Source organism: Molothrus ater, chromosome 8 (assembly GCF_012460135.2).
Source record: "Molothrus ater isolate BHLD 08-10-18 breed brown headed cowbird chromosome 8, BPBGC_Mater_1.1, whole genome shotgun sequence".
Lineage (NCBI taxonomy): Eukaryota > Metazoa > Chordata > Aves > Passeriformes > Icteridae > Molothrus > Molothrus ater.
This window is the reverse complement of record NC_050485.2, coordinates 32,704,376-32,723,554: the sequence shown is the minus strand read 5'-3', so window position 1 is coordinate 32,723,554 and position 19,179 is coordinate 32,704,376. Positions and strand designations below refer to the sequence as shown.

The 19,179-nt window shown below is 45.3% G+C and overlaps 2 protein-coding genes across 2 annotated transcripts in view; one reads left to right on the top strand and one right to left on the bottom strand.

Annotated features, from left to right (window-relative positions):
* CTBP2 (C-terminal binding protein 2) overlaps positions 1–6,484 on the top strand; it is a 39,882-nt gene extending 33,398 nt beyond the window's left edge. The window contains 6 exon segments of the mRNA XM_036385202.2: positions 232–438; positions 999–1,213; positions 1,610–1,740; positions 2,600–2,727; positions 3,318–3,435; positions 4,949–6,484. Coding sequence (XP_036241095.1) covers positions 232–438; positions 999–1,213; positions 1,610–1,740; positions 2,600–2,727; positions 3,318–3,435; positions 4,949–5,129 — 980 coding nt within the window. The 3' untranslated portion in view covers positions 5,130–6,484.
* A 2,954-nt stretch (positions 6,485–9,438) lies between these two features.
* Positions 9,439–19,179, bottom strand: part of ZRANB1 (zinc finger RANBP2-type containing 1) — a 41,524-nt gene continuing 31,783 nt past the window's right edge. The window contains exons 8-11 of the mRNA XM_036385203.2: positions 16,990–17,110; positions 16,024–16,153; positions 12,082–12,311; positions 9,439–10,953 (exon numbers count right to left, since the gene is read on the bottom strand). Coding sequence (XP_036241096.1) covers positions 10,735–10,953; positions 12,082–12,311; positions 16,024–16,153; positions 16,990–17,110 — 700 coding nt within the window. The 3' untranslated portion in view covers positions 9,439–10,734. The remainder of the gene's footprint in view (positions 10,954–12,081; positions 12,312–16,023; positions 16,154–16,989; positions 17,111–19,179) is intronic.

Below are 19,179 nucleotides of genomic sequence, written 5' to 3'. Positions count from 1 at the left end.
GTGGGATCCGTGATCTGTGAGTGGGATCTGTGATCTGTGATGTGGGATCTGTGATGTGGGATCCGTGATCTGTGATGTGGGATCCGTGATCTGTGATGTGGGATCCGGGATCTGTGATCTGTGAGTGGGATCTGTGATCTGTGATGTGGGATCTGTGAGTGGGATCCGTGATCTGTGATGTGGGATCTGTGATGTGGGATCCGTGATCTGTGATGTGCGTGGCCTCCGCAGGGATCGCCGTGTGCAACATCCCGTCGGCGGCGGTGGAGGAGACGGCCGACTCCACGGTGTGCCACGTGCTGAACCTGTACCGGCGGAACACGTGGCTGTACCAGGCGCTGCGCGAGGGCACGCGCGTGCAGAGCGTGGAGCAGATCCGCGAGGTGGCCTCGGGGGCCGCGCGCATCCGCGGGGAGACGCTCGGCCTCATCGGCTTCGGTGCGTGCCACGCACGGGGGCGAGCTGCTCCTGAGGGGCTCAGAGGCTCCGCACAGCCCTGGGAAGGACCCAAATGGAGCATTTCCAAACCCAGAGCCACCACAGTGGGAGGGTGTGAAATGGGGAGGATATCTCATGTGGGTTTTTGGGGAGGGAGCTGTTTGTGAGCTCTGGTTGAGTCCCTGGAGGAGCACTGGTGAAACACAGTGGGGTTTTAGAGGGACCACAGAGGTAGTGCTGCTGTCCTCTCCCAAAAATACCCCATCCCTGAGCCAGAGCTACACCAGCCTGGCCTTCTGAGCCACTCTGGCCTGCACAGTGGCAGGGCTGTGTAAAACAGAGCTTAAGTTCAGCCACAGCTGTAGAGAGTTTCAGCGTTAGAGGTGGGATCAGCTAATTAAATGCAAAAGCTTGTTTAAATGGGGAAACTGAGGCAAGGGAATGCCTGGGAAGCCCAGCAGCCCCCATGGGACAATCCTCAGGTCCTGCTGGGATCTCAGCCTCATGGACACAGGGGATTTGGCTCAGTTAACTCGCCCTGTCCCTTCCCTTCGGCACAGGTCGCACTGCACAGGCGGTGGCGGTCCGAGCCAAGGCCTTTGGCTTCAACGTGATCTTCTATGACCCGTACCTGCAGGACGGCATCGAGCGCTCCCTGGGCGTCCAGCGGGTCTACACCCTGCAGGACCTGCTCTACCAGAGCGACTGCGTCTCCCTGCACTGCAACCTCAACGAGCACAACCACCACCTGATCAACGACTTCACGATTAAGCAGGTAATTAATTCACCCTCACGTGCGTGCATGGCCGAGGAGAGCTTGGGGGGTGGCAGGGCCTGAGTGCAGGAGCTGGGCACAGATCCCTCAGCTTCCCCAGCAGCTCCAGAAGAGCTGCTTGCACCCAGGTGTGTCTCCCCACGGTGCTTAGGGGGAGCAGTGTCCTGCCAGGTAAGTGATCCCCATCCCTCTGGTGCAGAGGTGATGGCAATGGTGGGTTTTGTTTGCCAACTCCAACCAGAGATGGAAAACCCATGTGCAGCGGGGTGGGGTTGCTCTGGGGCTGGAGCAGGAAAAGCAGGATGCTGCTGCAGCTGGGGCAGCATCCCTGGGTGGGGGTGAGGACAGGAGGGTGGGTGCACCCAGCTGACCCCACCCCTCTCTGGGCCGTGGCAGATGAGGCAGGGGGCATTCCTGGTGAACACGGCCCGCGGGGGGCTGGTGGATGAGAAGGCCTTAACCCAAGCCCTGAAGGAGGGACGGATACGAGGGGCCGCGCTCGACGTGCACGAGTCGGAACCGTTCAGGTAACGCCGCGGCTCGCGGGGTGCCATCGGTGTCACCATGCGTCCTGGCACGGCCAGGGGTACCCAGCATCCACTGAGAGCCCCTGGGCACACAGCCCAGCCCCAGGGGACAGTCCTGCTGCTGTCACCCTGCAGCAGCCATCAGTTTAGTCCAGCACTGGGGCTGTGTGTGCTCAAAGGGACACTGGGAGTTTGGAATAAGAACCTAGCCTGTGTTTAGCAAAAACCCCAAAACATTCACTAGCCCTTGAGTACAAATTCACTGCACTCAGTGCTGGGCATTTTTGTCTGCAGCCTGGGAAGGGCTGGGTTGTAACTGAGGGTGCAGCTTTTCTCACCACAGAAATATTTAAAGAACAAAAAGTTTGCTCCTACACAAGGGGAACCCCAGTGTCCACCCCTCCCATCCTAGGATCACCCACAGCCTGTCCCTTTATCCCCACACTGCTGCAGACACCCCCAAACATTATTCCCATGGGAGCATTTAGCCCAACCACCACATGGGTTGGTGTTTCAGCCCTTTTTTCGTGCATTTTCAGAAGGCTGCATTTTCTGAGCCCTGCACAGAAGCTGTGCTTCCTCCCCAGCACTTCTGTGGCCATTTTGGGCTGGCAGGACTGTAAGGCCAGGGAATCACAGAATGATTTGGGCTGGAAGGCACCCTAAAACTCATCTAGTTCCAATTCTTTGCCATGGGCAGGGACATCTTCAACTAGAGCAGGTTCATCAAGCCCCATCCAGGCTGGCCTTGGAAAGAGTGTTGTATATGCAGAGGGCAGGCCACAAGCCTTTTGCTGTTCATCTTTCATTCTTTGTTCAAACATTGATTAATCTGTTTGTTTGTTTCCTCTGCTCCCAGTTTTGCTCAAGGCCCCTTGAAAGATGCTCCCAACCTGATCTGCACCCCACACACAGCCTGGTACAGTGAGCAGGCGTCCCTAGAGATGAGAGAAGCTGCTGCCACCGAAATCCGACGTGCGATCACAGGTACCAGCCCTGGGGATGCTGGGCTTGGCTCCCTGGGTGCCTGGAACAGGAGCCAGGAGGAGCAGAGACAGGATTCACCCTGCCCAGGGGAAAGGGATCTAACCCCAGTTTGCTTCCCAGGAAAAGAGCTGAGAACCCAAAGTTCCCTGTTTTGTTGTGACTGGGTGATGGGTTTTGTGTTAGTTTTATTTTTTTAATGGATGGGCAGATACTGGTGTCTGTGACTGGGGAGAACAGGATAAGGAAGCTGCTCCTGTTCCTGGTGCTGACCCACAGACACAGCACTGCATTCCAAAACCAAATCCCAAGGTGGTGGGCACAGCACTCCAGCAGAAGAGTGCTTCTCTTCCCCTAAAAGTCATCCTCAAGGGAGCAGCTCCTCTGAAAGTCAAGTGTTGGGAGTGAGGGTGGGTCTCCAACCCTGCCCCTCAGGACAGCCCAAACACCCTCCTGAAACAAGGAATGTGGATATTTTTTCCTCCCACCCTTGACACTGACAGACATAGTGGAATTACAAGCATTGCAGCTCGCTGGAGGGTGATGAAGGCGGGCCCTGCCCGACACAGACTCACCTTTCTCTCCAACTCCAGGGCGCATCCCGGAGAGCCTAAGGAACTGCGTGAATAAGGAATTCTTTGTCACGACGGCCCCGTGGTCAGTAATAGACCAGCAGGCGATTCATCCCGAGCTCAATGGTGCCACGTACAGGTGAGCGGGGGAACGGGAACACACAGGGACACCGGGAACACACAGGGACACCGGGAACGCCGGGAGCACCCGCGGCCAGTGGCACAGCCAGGGTGGGCACCCGGGTACCCCGGCTGCTTCACCCCCTCCCCGGGGACCAGCACTCACAGCTCAGGGGTTCCTGAGGGGGTTGAGCCAACCCCAAAGGCTGGGTGATCCCTCCCTTCCCAGAGCTGCATCCCTGCGGGCTGGGAGTCGCTGGGCAGCGTCTCTGGAAGTGGCAGGACCCCCCCAGATGCTGGATGTGAGTTCTGAACTGCAGCAGCAGCTCGGTGCTCCTGTCCATGAGCAACCTCTGTGAGCCAGGCCCAGCTCACAGGTAGGTTAATGAGCCAGGGGAAAAGCTCCAAAGATAGGGCTGTAGTCAGGTGACCCAATTTCCACTTAATCCGAGATTAAGGGCTACTTACTGCTCTGTTTAGATGGCTCCAAGTGTGCTGGTAGGAGACATTAGGCTCAAGGAGCTGGAGCATGGGCTCATTCGGGGTATCACCACTGCCAAAAATACTCTGAGCTACAAAATACCCTGCAGGGCACATCAGGTCATGTCAGGCAGAGCCAGGCCAGAGTTACCCAGCAGCAGAGCCCCAAGACAGCTCCTGGCAGCTCCTGGGCCGTGCAGGCCCCAGGCAGGGAAGGCTCCCTCTGACCTGGAGAAAGCCTCCCCTGTTGCCACTCTTGTTCCCAAACACGTGGGCAGTGCCAGCACCCAAGGACAGGCCTTGGCTCCCCAGCTTAACCTGGCTCTGCAGGGAGCTGCAGCCCTGGAGCCCCTGTGAGCTGGCTCAGCTCACCACCTTCACAGGCAGGTGGAATTCCCTTCCCCTCCCAGCTTCCCAATCCACCTTGCCTCAAGGCAGTGCAGCTGCAGGGAAGTGGGAGCCATCTCAGGCCTCACATGGCCACAGAGCTCCACATGGTTTTTTCCTCATTGCCCCCACATCACAGCTGAAGAAATATTACTCTCCTTTTTCAAACTCACTGTTGCTTCTTGGAATGTGTGCAATTCCTCTTGCTGTTGGAAAAGCTAGATTAGATCTGAGCCCATCTTTGAGCTGTGCTGTTCCACAAGGAAGATGCAGCTCCAGAGAAAACTTACAAACCAGGTGTAGGTGTTCAAGGTATCCACACACAGGGATGATGGGGACAGCACACCAGCATCTGGGCTTTCAGAGAACATTCCAGAGGGTTCCTTACCCAAATTTCCAAAGGAGAAGGGCTTCCCCATGGTGCAGGAGGCTGTGAGAAGGCACAGAACAAGCTGCAGGCCCGGTGGTGAAGCAGAGGACACTTACCCAAGGCACAGCAGTTGATGTTTAACTCTGAGCTCTCCCTTGTAACTTCAAAGGAAAAGCAAACCTGGCTGCAGGAGGGAGGTGGGATCTCTGCTGTGTTTTCTGCAGTGGTGGTGGGCTGAGGGGCGTGTGATGAGCTGTGCTGTGACAAACCTGCCTCTCTGTGTCCCCTGTGCCAGGTATCCCCCTGGGATGGTCAGTGTGGCACCAGGAGGAATCCCAGCAGCTATGGAGGGCATCATTCCCGGAGGCATCCCTGTCACCCACAACCTTCCCACAGTGGCACATCCTTCCCAAGCTCCATCGCCCAACCAGCCCACGAAACACGGCGACAACAGGGAACACCCCAACGAGCAATAGCAGATAATTTAAAAACCATTCAATAAACTTAGGACCAAGAGACATTGGAAAAGAAGTTATACATGAACTAAAAGAGAAGAATTTGATACGAAATTTGTAATGTTGATTTTGGACAGAGGCATCATTGATGTTCCAGTGTTCCCGACAAAGTGACAGCAACCAAGACTGGGGAGAAGCCCTGGAGAAGTCACCTGCTCCCTGCAGTGCTGAAAACTAGGATGTGATACATTAATGAGCAACTTCTGTTATTGTGTGTTGAGTTTCCTTCATCTGTGCATCAATCACATGAATAAAAATGAATTTCTTTTCCCCCCTCAATTCCTTGGGAAGGACAGGGCTCCTGCACTGTGTCCAGGCCACTGAATTAAGCCATCTTTACAGAGCTAACAAGAAACCATTGTGTGGCTTCAGCCCTTTCCTTTCTCTTGCATCTGGTGACCTCTCCTAACAGGGGGCAGCAGTCCTGGCTTAGAAGTGGAAGAAAAAAAAAAGAAAATGCTCCTCCTCCTCCTTTTTGCAGTGGCCAGTGCCGTGTAACAGGATTTCTCCTGCCAGGTCTAAGTTCCAGCCATTCCAGCTGGGATCTGTGGGATGGGAAGGGCAGGAAGGGCTCCTGGCAGTGACTACTGCCCTCCCAGGCTAAGGAAAACCAAACTGCCAGTCTCTTCTCTGCCCCAATACACTGAATAAAGTAGCTGTGCATCCACCTACGCCCTGCAATGATGCAAGAAAAAATAAAAGAAAAAAAAAAGAAAAAAAAAGGAAAAAAAAAAGAAGAAAGTATTAAGTTTCACACACTATTTGTACTCAGATATATTTTCTCAGTTTTAAATCTGCAGCTATTTTATCAAGTGGAAAAAGTCTTGAGCTGGAAAGGGTTCAAGAATAATGTTGCATTTCCTTATGTCTCAGGAAACACTTTTTATGGTAACTTGTCAGACTGTCTATGAACAAAATCCACTTTTTTAGACATTGATAAAAGTCCTCTTTTCTTCACGTGATATTTTATACAAGAACACTTCAAGATGTGTTATTAGATGTGACTGATTTTAACAAATCCTATTAGATTTGTATCAACTAGTTACATGTTATATTCATAGTCTTTTGTGAATCACCGCCTTTTGTTTTTAAAGATGGCCTGTTTTGAGCCTTTGTATGGGTACATTCCTGTTTCTGTGACAAAAAAAAAAAAAAAAAAAAAGAAATCTTGAGCTGTCCCAAACAGACAAAAAAGAAACCAATGGCTATCAGTATGTTTTGGTTTAGTGTGTTACCGTTACTGTATTTGTTTATTGTAAAGGTGGACATTTAGCGTTCAGTGCAGTTTTCAATAAAAAGTGATAAAATTTCTATAATTTCTGAAAGGCAAGAGCTCTCGCTGCAGTCTGGGGCTTGGAGACACTGAGAGGTAACCATAAGGTACAGAAACATAATTCTGGTCACACTTGGTGCACGTTTACAGTCCAGTGGGAGGGGAAGGTCCCTTCCAACTCAGACCATTCTGTGATGAAGAGATCACTGTGGGTTTCCACTAAGTACAAAGGCAGCTACAACTCAAACAACATTTTCTGTACATTCTCAAGAGCTGAAGCATTATCAAACCATTGGAAAATAAAGCCAAAAAAGTGCTCAAGAGGTGCTGCTGGCTTTGAGCCTCACTGGGCAAAAGGCCTGTCTGTCCTTGTTTCCACCCTTCTTTACCACTGTGTCCAAGTGCCACACACATGGAGTTAGATGGGGACTAAAATAAGCTGAAACCAAAGTGTCCAAGTTACAAAACTCTGTATTTTGTTTGCTTAAACTGAAAACTTGGTTACCAGCTTCAAACATCCAAACAAGAGGTCACCTGTTACAGAATGATTGCTCCTTGTCAGTGCTCAGCACAGCCCAGCAGTGAATTATCCGTGACCTCTGTGAGAAACTGGGATAAATAAAACAGGTCAGATACAGGTAGCGTTTGGGAGACACCAAAATGACCATCAAAACCAAGAGGAAAACACTGAATTGATGTTAAGGCTTTAGAGTTGTTTTAAAAATAAACGAGCCCTGGTACTTTGTCTCTCGATAATCTGGTCCCTCCCTGCGCCGCAGGATCCGTGTGCCAGCACTGACTCCGAGCTCACAAAATGCTGGAGCTTGCATCCAACACCCAACTTCCCTTTCAGCCAAAACCAAGGTCAGAAGTGCCACAAGCTCAACAGGAGCAGAGGTTAAGCCATCCCAAAGGTTACAAGTGCCTGCAGGGAGAACACCAGAAAAACATGCAAAGATTGGAGCCATGGAAGGGGAAGATATCATCACAGCTGGGAGATGCCAAAGCACCAGGAGCTGCAGCTCTCAAATGGAAAATTACTGGGCAAAGAAATTGGAAATGAACAGTTGCTGCTGAAGGTTTGTGGCTGACAGAGCCATGCTGCTGTTGTCCCACTCAGGGAAAGCAGACAGGAAGGCTCTCCTAGGATAATCATCTTTTTCTCTAGGGAGAACTCCAGAGATGTCAAAGTAGCTGTCAAAACAAGCAGCTCCAAGGTGACAAACACTGAATAAAACCTTTTAAAAAGTTATTAGGGAAGTTACTGAATAAAAGGGGGAAAAAGGAAAAGCAGAAATTAAAGTCTCCACACACACAAACCAACCTGGGTAATGGAGGAAATGCAACTCAGGGGTATTTGCCATAAGCCATGCAGCAGAACTTTGGAAGAATCCAGAATTACTAAATTTTAATATATTAAAAACAAAAGAAATACAGGGATTTTCACTGAGGAGGTCATAAATAAAACCAGAAAAAAAAATCTTGACCAGCTGTAAAGGAGGTAGCAATGAAAAGCTAAGTTCTGTGCTAGGAAAGCATGTGCTGCTGCAAGCAATATATGAGGAAAATAACATTGAGAAACCCAATTTTTTGTATGTATTTTCATGGCTGAAAGTGCAGAACTTGCTGACAAGCTGCAAGGGAGTGTGTGCAGATTAACCTCAGTGCCTGTAAACTTTCAGGTGTGTGACTGAGGAGCCACTGACATACACTGACTGCAGTGCGAGCACAAAGCCGGGGGTTGCAGCTCTTCAATCTACCAGTACAGGAGGTTTGGATTACTCTGATTCTGGAAAAGATTCTGGAAAAGCTCCCAAAGGGCCTGTGAAGCATGTGAACCTGAACAGACCATTGAACAGCACATCAGAACAAAACAACAATGATCAAGGAATCCAAGTGATCCAAAGTACCAGGACTGTCCTGCCGGAGCAGTGAGGAATTCGTCGGTGCATGCGTGTGAGAAGAGCTGAACTGAGCACGGGGACTCCACTGCCTGGGGAGGGCTGGGGGACAGGGGCACAGTGCAGGCTGCCCATGGGCACCAGGAGAGCAGGGCAGGACAGCTGGGCCACTGTGGCTCAAGGTAGACTTTCACATTGGCAATTCTCCCCTTGGGACAAGCTTTGCTTCCCCGAACAAACAGCACTGCCAAAAGAACGTGGGTGCGAGGTGAAAACTCCACAGCATCCTTGAGCAGCCCATGGAATCAGGGGCTTTTCCTTCTGTCCACAGGGCAGCTGCTCAGGGGCAGGCTGGGATCTGAAGTTACAGGTCTGGCCACTGAGAGCTCCTCAAGCTGGCTGAGTTAGGACCCCCGTGGTCACAGCACGACACATAAACCACTGCAGCACAGGCTGCACACCAGCTCAGGGCACAGAAATCCTCATCCCAGCTTACCCTGCATTCAGCTCCCCTGACAGAAAAGCTTCACATCCTCAGCTAGACGAGGTATAAAAGGATTTCACTGCAAGGTAAGGTTAAAAAAAAACCCAATTTAGAAAGGGAACTTGAAGCAGGACCGTGTGCTCATGAAGAACCCCTGTAGTATCTGGGGTTGGGTGGTGAATTTGGGTCACTCACACATGGCAGAGCAGCATTCATCCTTCACCTGGAAATCTGGGCATGCACCAAGCAGAGGAAATCTAATGGCCAAAAAAGGTGAAGACATAATAAACCTCAGTGGAATCTGGGACGGGAGAATTGCAAAATTAATACAGTACTTCATTATTTCTTTACTTTTGGTGTCATCACCAAGTTTCTGTAGGAGTTGTGCACGTTTCAACACCATCTAAGCAGCATTTGGAAGAAAAAGCAGCAACTTCCTCAGGGTTTCCATAGCTCTGAACTACATAAAAATAGGTGCTATGGGGCTTCTTTCCAAATTCTAATTAAAACAATTTCATCTACTGCAAAATTTCTTATTTAACCACCACACCAACAAAAGTGCTTTTCAAGACAACCTGAATTGCACTGTATATGTAAAAACTGGCATTAACCTTTAGTGTTTCAGTGAGATTTTTAGATAAACTTTATCCATTACAGGTTACATGGCTAAAGTTATCAAATATAATAAAAATTTCTACTGGAGAATATACTCTGAACTTACAGTCTTAGGAACTTACATAAGTTTAAGTATGGCCACATCAATCAACATGCAAGAAATTCCCAGGTTTACATACTGAGAAATACATAACAGTGCTTTTAAACAACTTGAGCATAGATTCTTTCTTTTTAATTAGAACTGCCAAGTGGATTCTCACTAGATTCAGTGACCGAGGAGTAACCTTTAAAAAGGTGTTTTTTCATTTGCAGCAAAGTTTGAGTGATCAAAGAATAAATGATAAAAATGATGTAATTTGTAACACAGCAAGACTGAGTTTTGACAAGATTAAATTCTCAATTGTGTTCAAGTTCTCAGATTTCACACAATTTTGTTTAGTGTATGCTCACAGGAATAAAATCTTTTAGGTCACTTCTCTGAATAAATATCCTTATGTATACTGAAAGGAATCTATTAACTATTAGAAGAAAAAATAAAAGGCAAAAAAAACCCCAAAAAAGCTTTTTCAGGAAACAAATCATTTCACTCAATGTAAATTTAGCTTCTCTTCCAGTTTGTTCCGTAGAGTTTAGACTTTATTATGTGGGCACAGCAATAACTAAAATATTAGTAAAATAATGAACGCATTTTTGCTTATGACTTGCTGTGGATATCTGTGCAAACAAAAAAAACCTCTCGCAATCTGACCTGGGCACTAGTGAGATTTCACAGGAAAAGGCCTTTCAGGGAAATGTGTCAGAGTATCTAAAAGGTGATGGAGAAGACCAGGTTTTACTGTAAAAGAATCTCAGAGGGAGGAGATATCCATCCAGCTCACATGTGCTTTCAGAAGTGCCCTTAGTTGAAGAATTTCTCTGCAATAATTAAGATGCTGGTATACGTTTCCTATTACACAACCTCTTACACAACCACATGCGGTACATTTATAGACAGATTTACAGTCAGAAAGAAAAATGGGGTCGGTTTGGTTTGGTTTTGTTTTTTTTTTTACCATCTTGATAATAAAATTAGCTGTTTTTTGTTTCTTTTTCGTGTTTTTATACAAACTGCAGTCCAGCCCACTCGGCTCTCTGCGGGCAGCAGGATGAGCGTTCCATCCTCTCCCCGTGCCGTCGGAGAATCCTTCCCAGCATGTATCCCCTAGACCTGGGTCGCTCCACACCCAACTGCTACAGCACAACGCTCACTCGGGGGCGCACACTCTGCGCTGCTCATTTGCACTTTATTCCCCCTCACTCATCGTCGTCATCCTCGTCCTCCTCGCCGTCGGACAGGGACGTGCAGGGCCGGATCTGGCGGTAGCGGTCCAGCCACTTCTCCACCATCTGGGTGACCAGCGGGTGGTTGCGCCGGCGGGAGCTCTTCTGCATGGCCACCAGGACCCCTCCCTCGGTCACGCAGCAGTCCAGCCACTCCCGCAGCAGCTTCTCCTGCTGCTCCTCGTTGCCTATCTTTGGGGCACACAAAACACCAGCAGTGAGGCTTCCCGAACGCCCAGCGCCGGCCCTCGCGCCCCACTGCATCCTCTCATCTCGTCTAGGATTCTCCCCATCTCGCCTCTCTTCTAGGCACTCACTCCAAAGCATCACACCCACAAAAGGAAAACTGATGCCCACTGCATTTTTAACCAAAGGCTCTGGAAGTACTCTCCAACTCTTCTCCTCCATTTTTCTTTCTTTCTCCATTTTTCACATGTTTATTTCCAGTACGGCCTTCAGTTATTTTTAAGCAGCTATTTATCTACAGTAGGCACCATATATAAAGAGGGAAGTCCTAACAGAGCTTTCTGGCTTTACAAACACATTTTTATAAGTTCTCAACATGAAATATTTTCTCTTGTAAAATATAACAAATATCATGGCTTGCTAAGGAAACATCACTTTCTAGACATGAAGCTCGTATTTTTCTCCTTTTATTTACAGAATGCCCACTTTCTGCAATTACTTCAGTTTTCCAGCCCTCCCCTCACCCATGCACACCCTTCAGGGAAGTAATTCCACATTTTTATCATAGTTATTAAAGCAAAAATGAGTTGAGTTTCATTAGAATAGAAGGTGGAAAATGCTGCAACTGTAGGCCAATATTTGTGTTTCATCTTCTAGGAAAAAAAACCCCAAAAGGCAGATTTCAGTCTTGCCTTAGTGACAGAACCCTTATTTTTGTGTCCTTTTCTAGGCATGCTGATATTCAGTGGTCTCAGGCACAGGGTGGGATTGTTGGGGTGTCCTGTGCAGCACCAGGAGTTGGACTGAATGATCCTTGTGGGTCCCTTCCAGCTCAGGACATCCTGTGATTCTATGATTCTGTGATTTACATGGTCAATGAAGTTACATTGTCAATGGTCAATCAGTTATTTACAGCTGATTGACCACTGAGCTGTAAATAAGCATCAAATTTGTGGGAAAATACCTTCCAAAATCACCTGCAATGATGGGGAAGGGAGCAGCAATAATTAACCAGAACAGCACAGTCCCAGGAATTCTTTGGACACTAAAAATTCAGGAGGCTACAAATATTGCTGAGCTTCAGGGAGCAGCTGTGACAAAGTCCCCAGCACACACCAGGTGTTTCTTTCTTACCTCTTGAGCAGAAAGGAAGTGAATGTGCAATAATTTCCTCTCGCTGTCCACCAAGGGTAGAAAAGTAACAGTAACATCATCGTCAGTGTTCAAATTAGCACCAGCGCCTCGATTGCCATAGCCGTCATTCTCCATGGCAACCAGGGCGGAGAAATGGCCCCTCGTGTAGCCCAGAGCTATGGGACTTTTCCAACAAAAACTCTGTTCCCATAACAAAGGCAAATACACACCTGTGGGCAAGGAAAGCACAGGGGAAGGCTCAGAACCGCTGCTCAACAAGGAAGGATTTTGATACAAACCTTGTGGTTTGGGCCAAAGAGAAGCACATCACATTTAAAACATGCATGGTTTGGTCTGCACTGACACGGGCCACACTGTGCAGTAGAGCTAATTGTTGTTAATTAACACAAGTCAATCTTTGCAATACAAGTTTAAACATAGGAGATTACAGTCAACCACTACATTACCACAGCCCTAAAATTTATGGTCTATAGTGCAGTGATGAACAAAAAACAAGATTAGAAAAGCTGCCTTTCATGTTTGATAATTCTTCTTAAAACTGAAGAAAAAAAAGATTCTGCATGACAGAAATAAAGGTTACAGTCAGATGTCTATTTTTACCAGAGCAAAAATTCCACCATCTGCTCACAAAACTTATCATTAAAAGAACTCACTGCACAAAATGTTACTCAGCACTGATGTAATCCATCCCAGAGAATGGGACTGCTCATATACAGTACTCACAGATTAAATTAACACACATCAATTAAAAAAAAAAAAAAAAGGAAAAAGCACCAAAAAGCTGATACTACTTTGCTCAGCTACAACTAACACCTGATGTCACAGATTCTGAGAAGAACTGCACTTTTTCTCATCACCATTTTTAGCAATAAAGACAGCAATTTGCTCGAGGTCTCAAAATAAAACTGGAACTCCTTTCTTCCAGGAACATAATTCTTGGTGTGTACTGCTGCAAGACAACTTAAGCAAAAGCACAGCTCACCTTGTGACAGGTTAAAAATAGCCCCACATAAACTCAAGTGCACATGTAGCATAGCAACCCCTCCTAGTACAGCTGCTGCTGTAAACAGCTCTTCCACAGCCATGGAGAGGGAAGGGCAACGCTAAAATGGGAATCTGAGGCAGGGCTGGCTTTGGAGGCTCTGCTGAAGTGTTGAGCTCATCTTTTTGTACTGCAGTAAAAATTAATGGGGGCTACCAGTAAATTATTGTGCCTTTTTTTCTCCCCTCCTTGTTTTTGAATTAGCAATCAAGAGCTACCTGAAAGTCTTGCCATTTGTTTAAAGTTAAGAGTCATACAAGTTTTTACAACATCTCAATTTAAAGACAGATCCTTTCAATACCTTCTTAGCCCTCCCTCTTGTCCCCCATTATTAAGTCTCACTCTAAAGCAATGTTAAACACAAAAAGTGAAGAACACAGGATAAGTGTTCACCAGAAAGTTTCAAACCTCTGCATTAAGGGAAAGAACCAAACATCCACTCAAAATTAAAATTTACACTGAAATGACATCCAGTCAAATGTAAGGAAGACAGTCCCTCAATTCCTGGGAGCACAGCTTTGTCACCTTTCAGGACTGAAACTCATCTGTTTGCCTCCATCTCTACACTGAAATTCAGCAAGTGTTTGGAAATCTTCTTTCACCATTGTTTCATCCTGGTGAAAATTCCACACTAATCATTTCCCCAAGACAGAAGGCTGCACTGCACTTTCCATTCCTCCTCAACACCGTGATGAGCTCCACAAGAAAAGAATTTCAAACATTGCCAGGGAGACTATCTAGTGCTCTTCAGAGTTATAAAAGTCACTCTGATATAAAGCCAGAAGGTCATGTAACAACAGTTGACATGAACACAAGCCACAGAAAATAAAGAGTATGGGCTGACACCTATCCTGAAGCCACCCAGACAGGATTTAGTTTCTGCAGCCTGACCTGATGATCACTTCAGTCAATCATTGCTTTTCCTGTTCAATTTTAAAAGCTGTACATTTGTACCACTAAATACACGTGGCTAGACCAGGAGGGTCATAGCTAGGGCTTGAGAAAACAGATCTTCCACCACTGAAGCTTTAAGATTTAAAGAATTAACAGTCAGCTGGAATCTGGGGAACAAGGAGGCTGGCAATTATGGGATTCACAGCAGCTACAGCAAAGATGACAAGCTGGAACAAAGAATCCCTGGGAAAAAAAAATTCCTGTCAGGGAGAGTATTTTAGGGGTGGCTAAGAGGGTGCTACAAACTGAACCATCGTGTTGAACAAGCATTAAAAAAATTCAATTCCCCATTTCCATTACAGAGTGGTTTGGGTTGGAAGGGACCTTAAAGCCCATCCAGTTCCACCCCCTGCCCAACCTTCACCTTCCCAGGTGGTTCCAAGCCCGGTCCAACCTGGCCTTGGACACTTCCAGGGACTTTTCTGGTGGATGTGATGTTAAATAGAGGCAGGGACACCCCAGCACTCCCCAGAGCTCCAGGTGCTGAGCAGAGCCCACACCCAGGCCCAGGGCAGGAGACTCCTCCTGGCAGCCCACCCCATGCCAGGCCATCAGCTGGGTCTCAGCTGTGCCAATGGCACTGGATGAGCACACATTGACCACAAAAATGTGGCTGGCCAGGGAGAGGAGCAATTGCAGCTGCTGGGACACAGGACTCCAAGTTCACCTGTTCCCAGGGCTGTTTCCATGCATGCATGGATGGGGCTTGTGGCAAGCAAATCTCAAGCTGTAACTACTTGGCTGCCTGAATTCCTGACAACCTGTGTGCAGTAAAAGAGAGTTCCAGGCAACCAGTTTCCTTCTGGTTCACAGAACAAGAAAATTTCAGTACATTTAGGCCATGTAACACTTGTCTGCCTTGATGCCCAATCTAGGAAATAAAACCTTTGCAAATCTTAAGCCTTGGGAGTTAAAAGCAACAGAAAGCTGGAGTGTCAGATTTAAGTGACACAAGTAACTGTTCCTTCCCAGTCTTTCATAAACAAAACAAAAGTTAACATCTAACTACAATGACTACTAAACTTTTAGACTCTTCAAAAAGGTAATCAATTTTCCTACATGAAGTTTTGTTATTGCCCCAAACTTAGAAGCCAAGACTCTAAATAGTTATAAATTATTTAGTGTTTTCTACACATCATGGCCTTAGTGTTTTATACAGATCATGGCCTTGCCTCCTTCCAAAGTCACCACATTTTTTTCTGTCAAAACACAAAGATGTTTTGGGAAGTCCTCAGCTAAGCTATAAATAAGGAGTAGGTCATCACCAAGCAGATGTACTTGAAGCCAGGAACATGAACTGTGGGCAAAACAAATGTCCCAACCCCCTGGAACACACACAGCTCCTTCCCATGGTTCTGTTTACAGCTCAGTTTGTGCAGATGCTCCCAATTCCCTCTCATGTTTTATTATTTGAATAATAAAGTATTGGCATGTCACAGAGGGGAAAGTTGCCCAAACACAGATTTGGCTTGCAAAGCAGAAAATGCATCTTTAGAAATCTACAGATGTTAAGTCTAAGCAAAACTAGACTGAATCATCTTCATATTTATCTTAAGGACAGTCAGGCTGTTCTGAAGCCAAGGAGGAAAAAAAAATTCAGAAAGAACCTGATCAACCTATGCAAAATTGTAGTATTCATGAGAAATTAGTCAGTATTCACACTTGCTGTAAAGTGTGAATCACTAAAACACAGATAAATTTTTTAAATTCCCATTTAAAGTATCATGCAATTCACTTTTACAGGCACCATGCACACTATAAAATGAAAAACTTCAGGTTTGGAGAGGATTATTTTGTTCTTTTTAATAGCAAATGAAAATTTATCTACAATAGAATTCCCTCCTTTTCCAGACAGTCACTTCATGTCCCTAGTGATTTACAGCCCACCCCTGTTGAAAAGTGAATTTAAAAAATGAAAGGCTTACCTTGGAAGCGGGTATATCCTAATGTTTCTCCCCGAAAACTCTTGTAATATTTTACTCCATAAACTATAATTGGTCTTCTAAGAATATGTGCAAGTACAAAAATGTGTGTCTGCTCCAAACTCGCTCCAGGCTGAACCAAACACAAAGAAAAACATCACTTGAAACAGAACTTACCATCCTCTACTTTAAAATTTGAAAAAGTTTTCAAATTGAGAGAGAAAATGCTTTTAAGAGTGATAAAGCTTTGACAGGAAAAACAAAAGACTGGAAAATTATTGGAAATAAGGAAAAACATTTCAGCTGTCAGCTGTCAGTAATAATTCTCTGTCCTATTGCCCAGATTCAATGTAATGGATTTCATTCCCCACTTAGAAGTGAAACTCTACATAATGTTAGGTCTAAAAATAATTCCTTCATCTGAGGGCACTTTAAGGCAAATACCTTTTGATGATAGGAAAAGGGCACATACAAAACAAATCTTGAAAAAATAGCACCAAAATCATGTTTATACTTTAAAAGTGAGCTAAAAATACTGCCATAGCTGGAAGCTTATAGGAATGTAAATCTCATTTTGGAGGGGAGTTATAAAATCTCAGCTTGCTGGAGTTGGAGCAGTGTAAGCTGACAGATTTGGAGGTGTGTTTGGGAGGTCAAAGTGCAGCAGAAGCTGGATATTAAACATATGATTGCCTATGAGTTTGTTCTACAGACTTCACTCTAATACCACAATTCTTTTTTTGTGTTGCACTGCTTAGCAGGAAGCTCAAAAATTATCATTTCAAATTAACCTTTCCATACCAGCAGCAGAGCTTACCCAGTAAGATTTTAAGATCATTGGCTTAAGAGGAATATTCTTCCTTCATACAGGAATATTCTTATTCCCAAAAAACTCTTCTAGTTCTGCAACTTCTTTCCAGATATCAAACTATCTTTTCCAAAAGCCCTCTGACAAAGGAGTTTTGTTACCTGGCTTGCAAGAGAGAGAATGAATGCCCAATCTTCCTGCCACTGTTCCTCTCGCAAGGAGAAATGTAAACCGAAGCTTTGGGAATACCACGATTCCCACTCTTTCCAGCGTGTGTAGAACCTAAAATGTTAGAGAGAGAGAGAAAAACAGTGGTAAAGGCAAAAATATTTACTCAACCAGCATAATCCTGACAGTAGTACTTAACCTTCATCCCAAGAAGGGGGAAGAAAGAGAGAAAGTAGCAGGAAAACTGGATTTTGTTTTGTTTTTTTTTATCTTCAGGAGACTCCATTTATCAATCTTCATTTAAGAACCACTTAAAAATAAAAGGCAATGCCTACAGCAAACATGAGTCAAGTTCCTACCAGGCTCCTGCCTAGTTTGATACTTCTTGCAACAGGTTTGTGGTTTTTTTTTAAGTCTTATTTAGGCTTATTTAAGTGTTGATATACAGGGAGCATAAGTAAGACATTCCATTTCATACAGGAGGAGTTCTCATTCTTCTCACACAAAAAAAGAAAATAGGTATTTTCTATTTTTAACCACATCATGAGTCAATTAACTTCAAAGTGCTTGCATATCAATTTCCAACAGCCCATGGTTAAGAGGCAGAATCTGTTTTATACCAGATTTTGGAGCAAAGGGGTGGTAATTCTACATTATATGGAGTTGTAAAGCAGTGTGGATAAGAATCAAATGTGCAAAGTGGGATTTAGTTTAGTCATGATATTTTATTTAACCATTTACCAAGAAAAAGGACACATTAAAAGGAAGGTGTTTGCTTTTTAAAATTTTTAACTCTGTCCAACTCACCACACTATGGGAAAGCCATAACTTCGTATTAGGAACCAGGATTTAGGGAACAGTGCTAAGCCCAATTTTTAAACAATGGCCTTTACTGTGAAGACAAAGAAACCATTCTGAAGTTTCAGCTTATTAAAAATGTCACTGAAATGAACTCATTTAATTAAAACATGAGAATATCAGCAGGCAGTGAGTGTGTGTGGATAAGATCTTTCCTATGCTTTCAGTGAAGGTGGAATCACCCTAAAATCTTGATGTGTAGGACAGCAGCCACCAGCCTGGCTGGGTTTCCTGAGTCCAGCTAAAATCTTTGCATGGTTTAAATTCCTATTATTAAGATATTTGGATAGGTCTGAGCTAATTGACAGTAATATCTACAGGGAATCTTCTGGATCTGTATTCCACTTTTTATCCAAACACATCAACAATTCCACCTTTGAACCTGATAAACATTTTGCCTGTTTTCTCTCATAAATTTCTAACAGTACTTTGTATTAAATTAATTCATTCCCAGGTCTCCTGAAAGAAATTTAATCCAATTCTGGGGGAAAGAGAAGAAAAAACAAAGAACAACAAAAACTCCCACACCACCAGAATCAGAGAGAAAGCCCAGAAAATTCAAGGGAAAAAAGAAAAAAAGGAGAACACCAAACTACTCCCTAAAAGCTGGATTGTGAAAGTGTTCTCCTAAAGAAGTTTCTTCCCTGAGTTGATCAGACAAGATTTTGATCTCATTTAAAGCAAACTTTTCAGGTTAACACAAGAGAACTGAATGCATCCATTAAAGAATAAAATTCTGAAAGTCAACTTAGGGCATGTGCCTATTCTCTAGCAAAAGCTAATGGTGGAATACAAAAACAAGCACTTCAAAACACACTTTTGTGTAAACTAAAAAAGTGGAGTTATTGAAAGGTGAGTGGAAAAGACTCCACAGGCCAGAGCCTCTGGGAACTTCACTGTGGAGCTTTTTCTGAGTACCAGACACAAGACTGTCTCTGGTAAATAGATTTTTCATTGTTCAGCATCTAAACAAACACAACAAAATGAGGTCAAATGAGTTACATGAGTGTTTTCTGTCTGACTATAAAAATACCCATTTTTAAGTGTCTTTGTGGAGGCTTTGAAAAATAATTCCACTAGATAAAAGTTTAAGCAGGGATTGCATTTAAGAGCCTGTTCCAGTGACGACATCACTTCCTATCAGCCACATGTCCTAGCCCACAAAAATAAATGTATCTTCTCAAAAGGAATCTATACAGCACTTATAGGATGTACAGAATGATCAATTCACAACAAAATCTGGCTAAAAGACTTATTCTAAAGACTTGTTCCTAACAAGAACATGACTTGTTCCTTGAAGACTTGTTCTTTCTAGTCTGAAGACC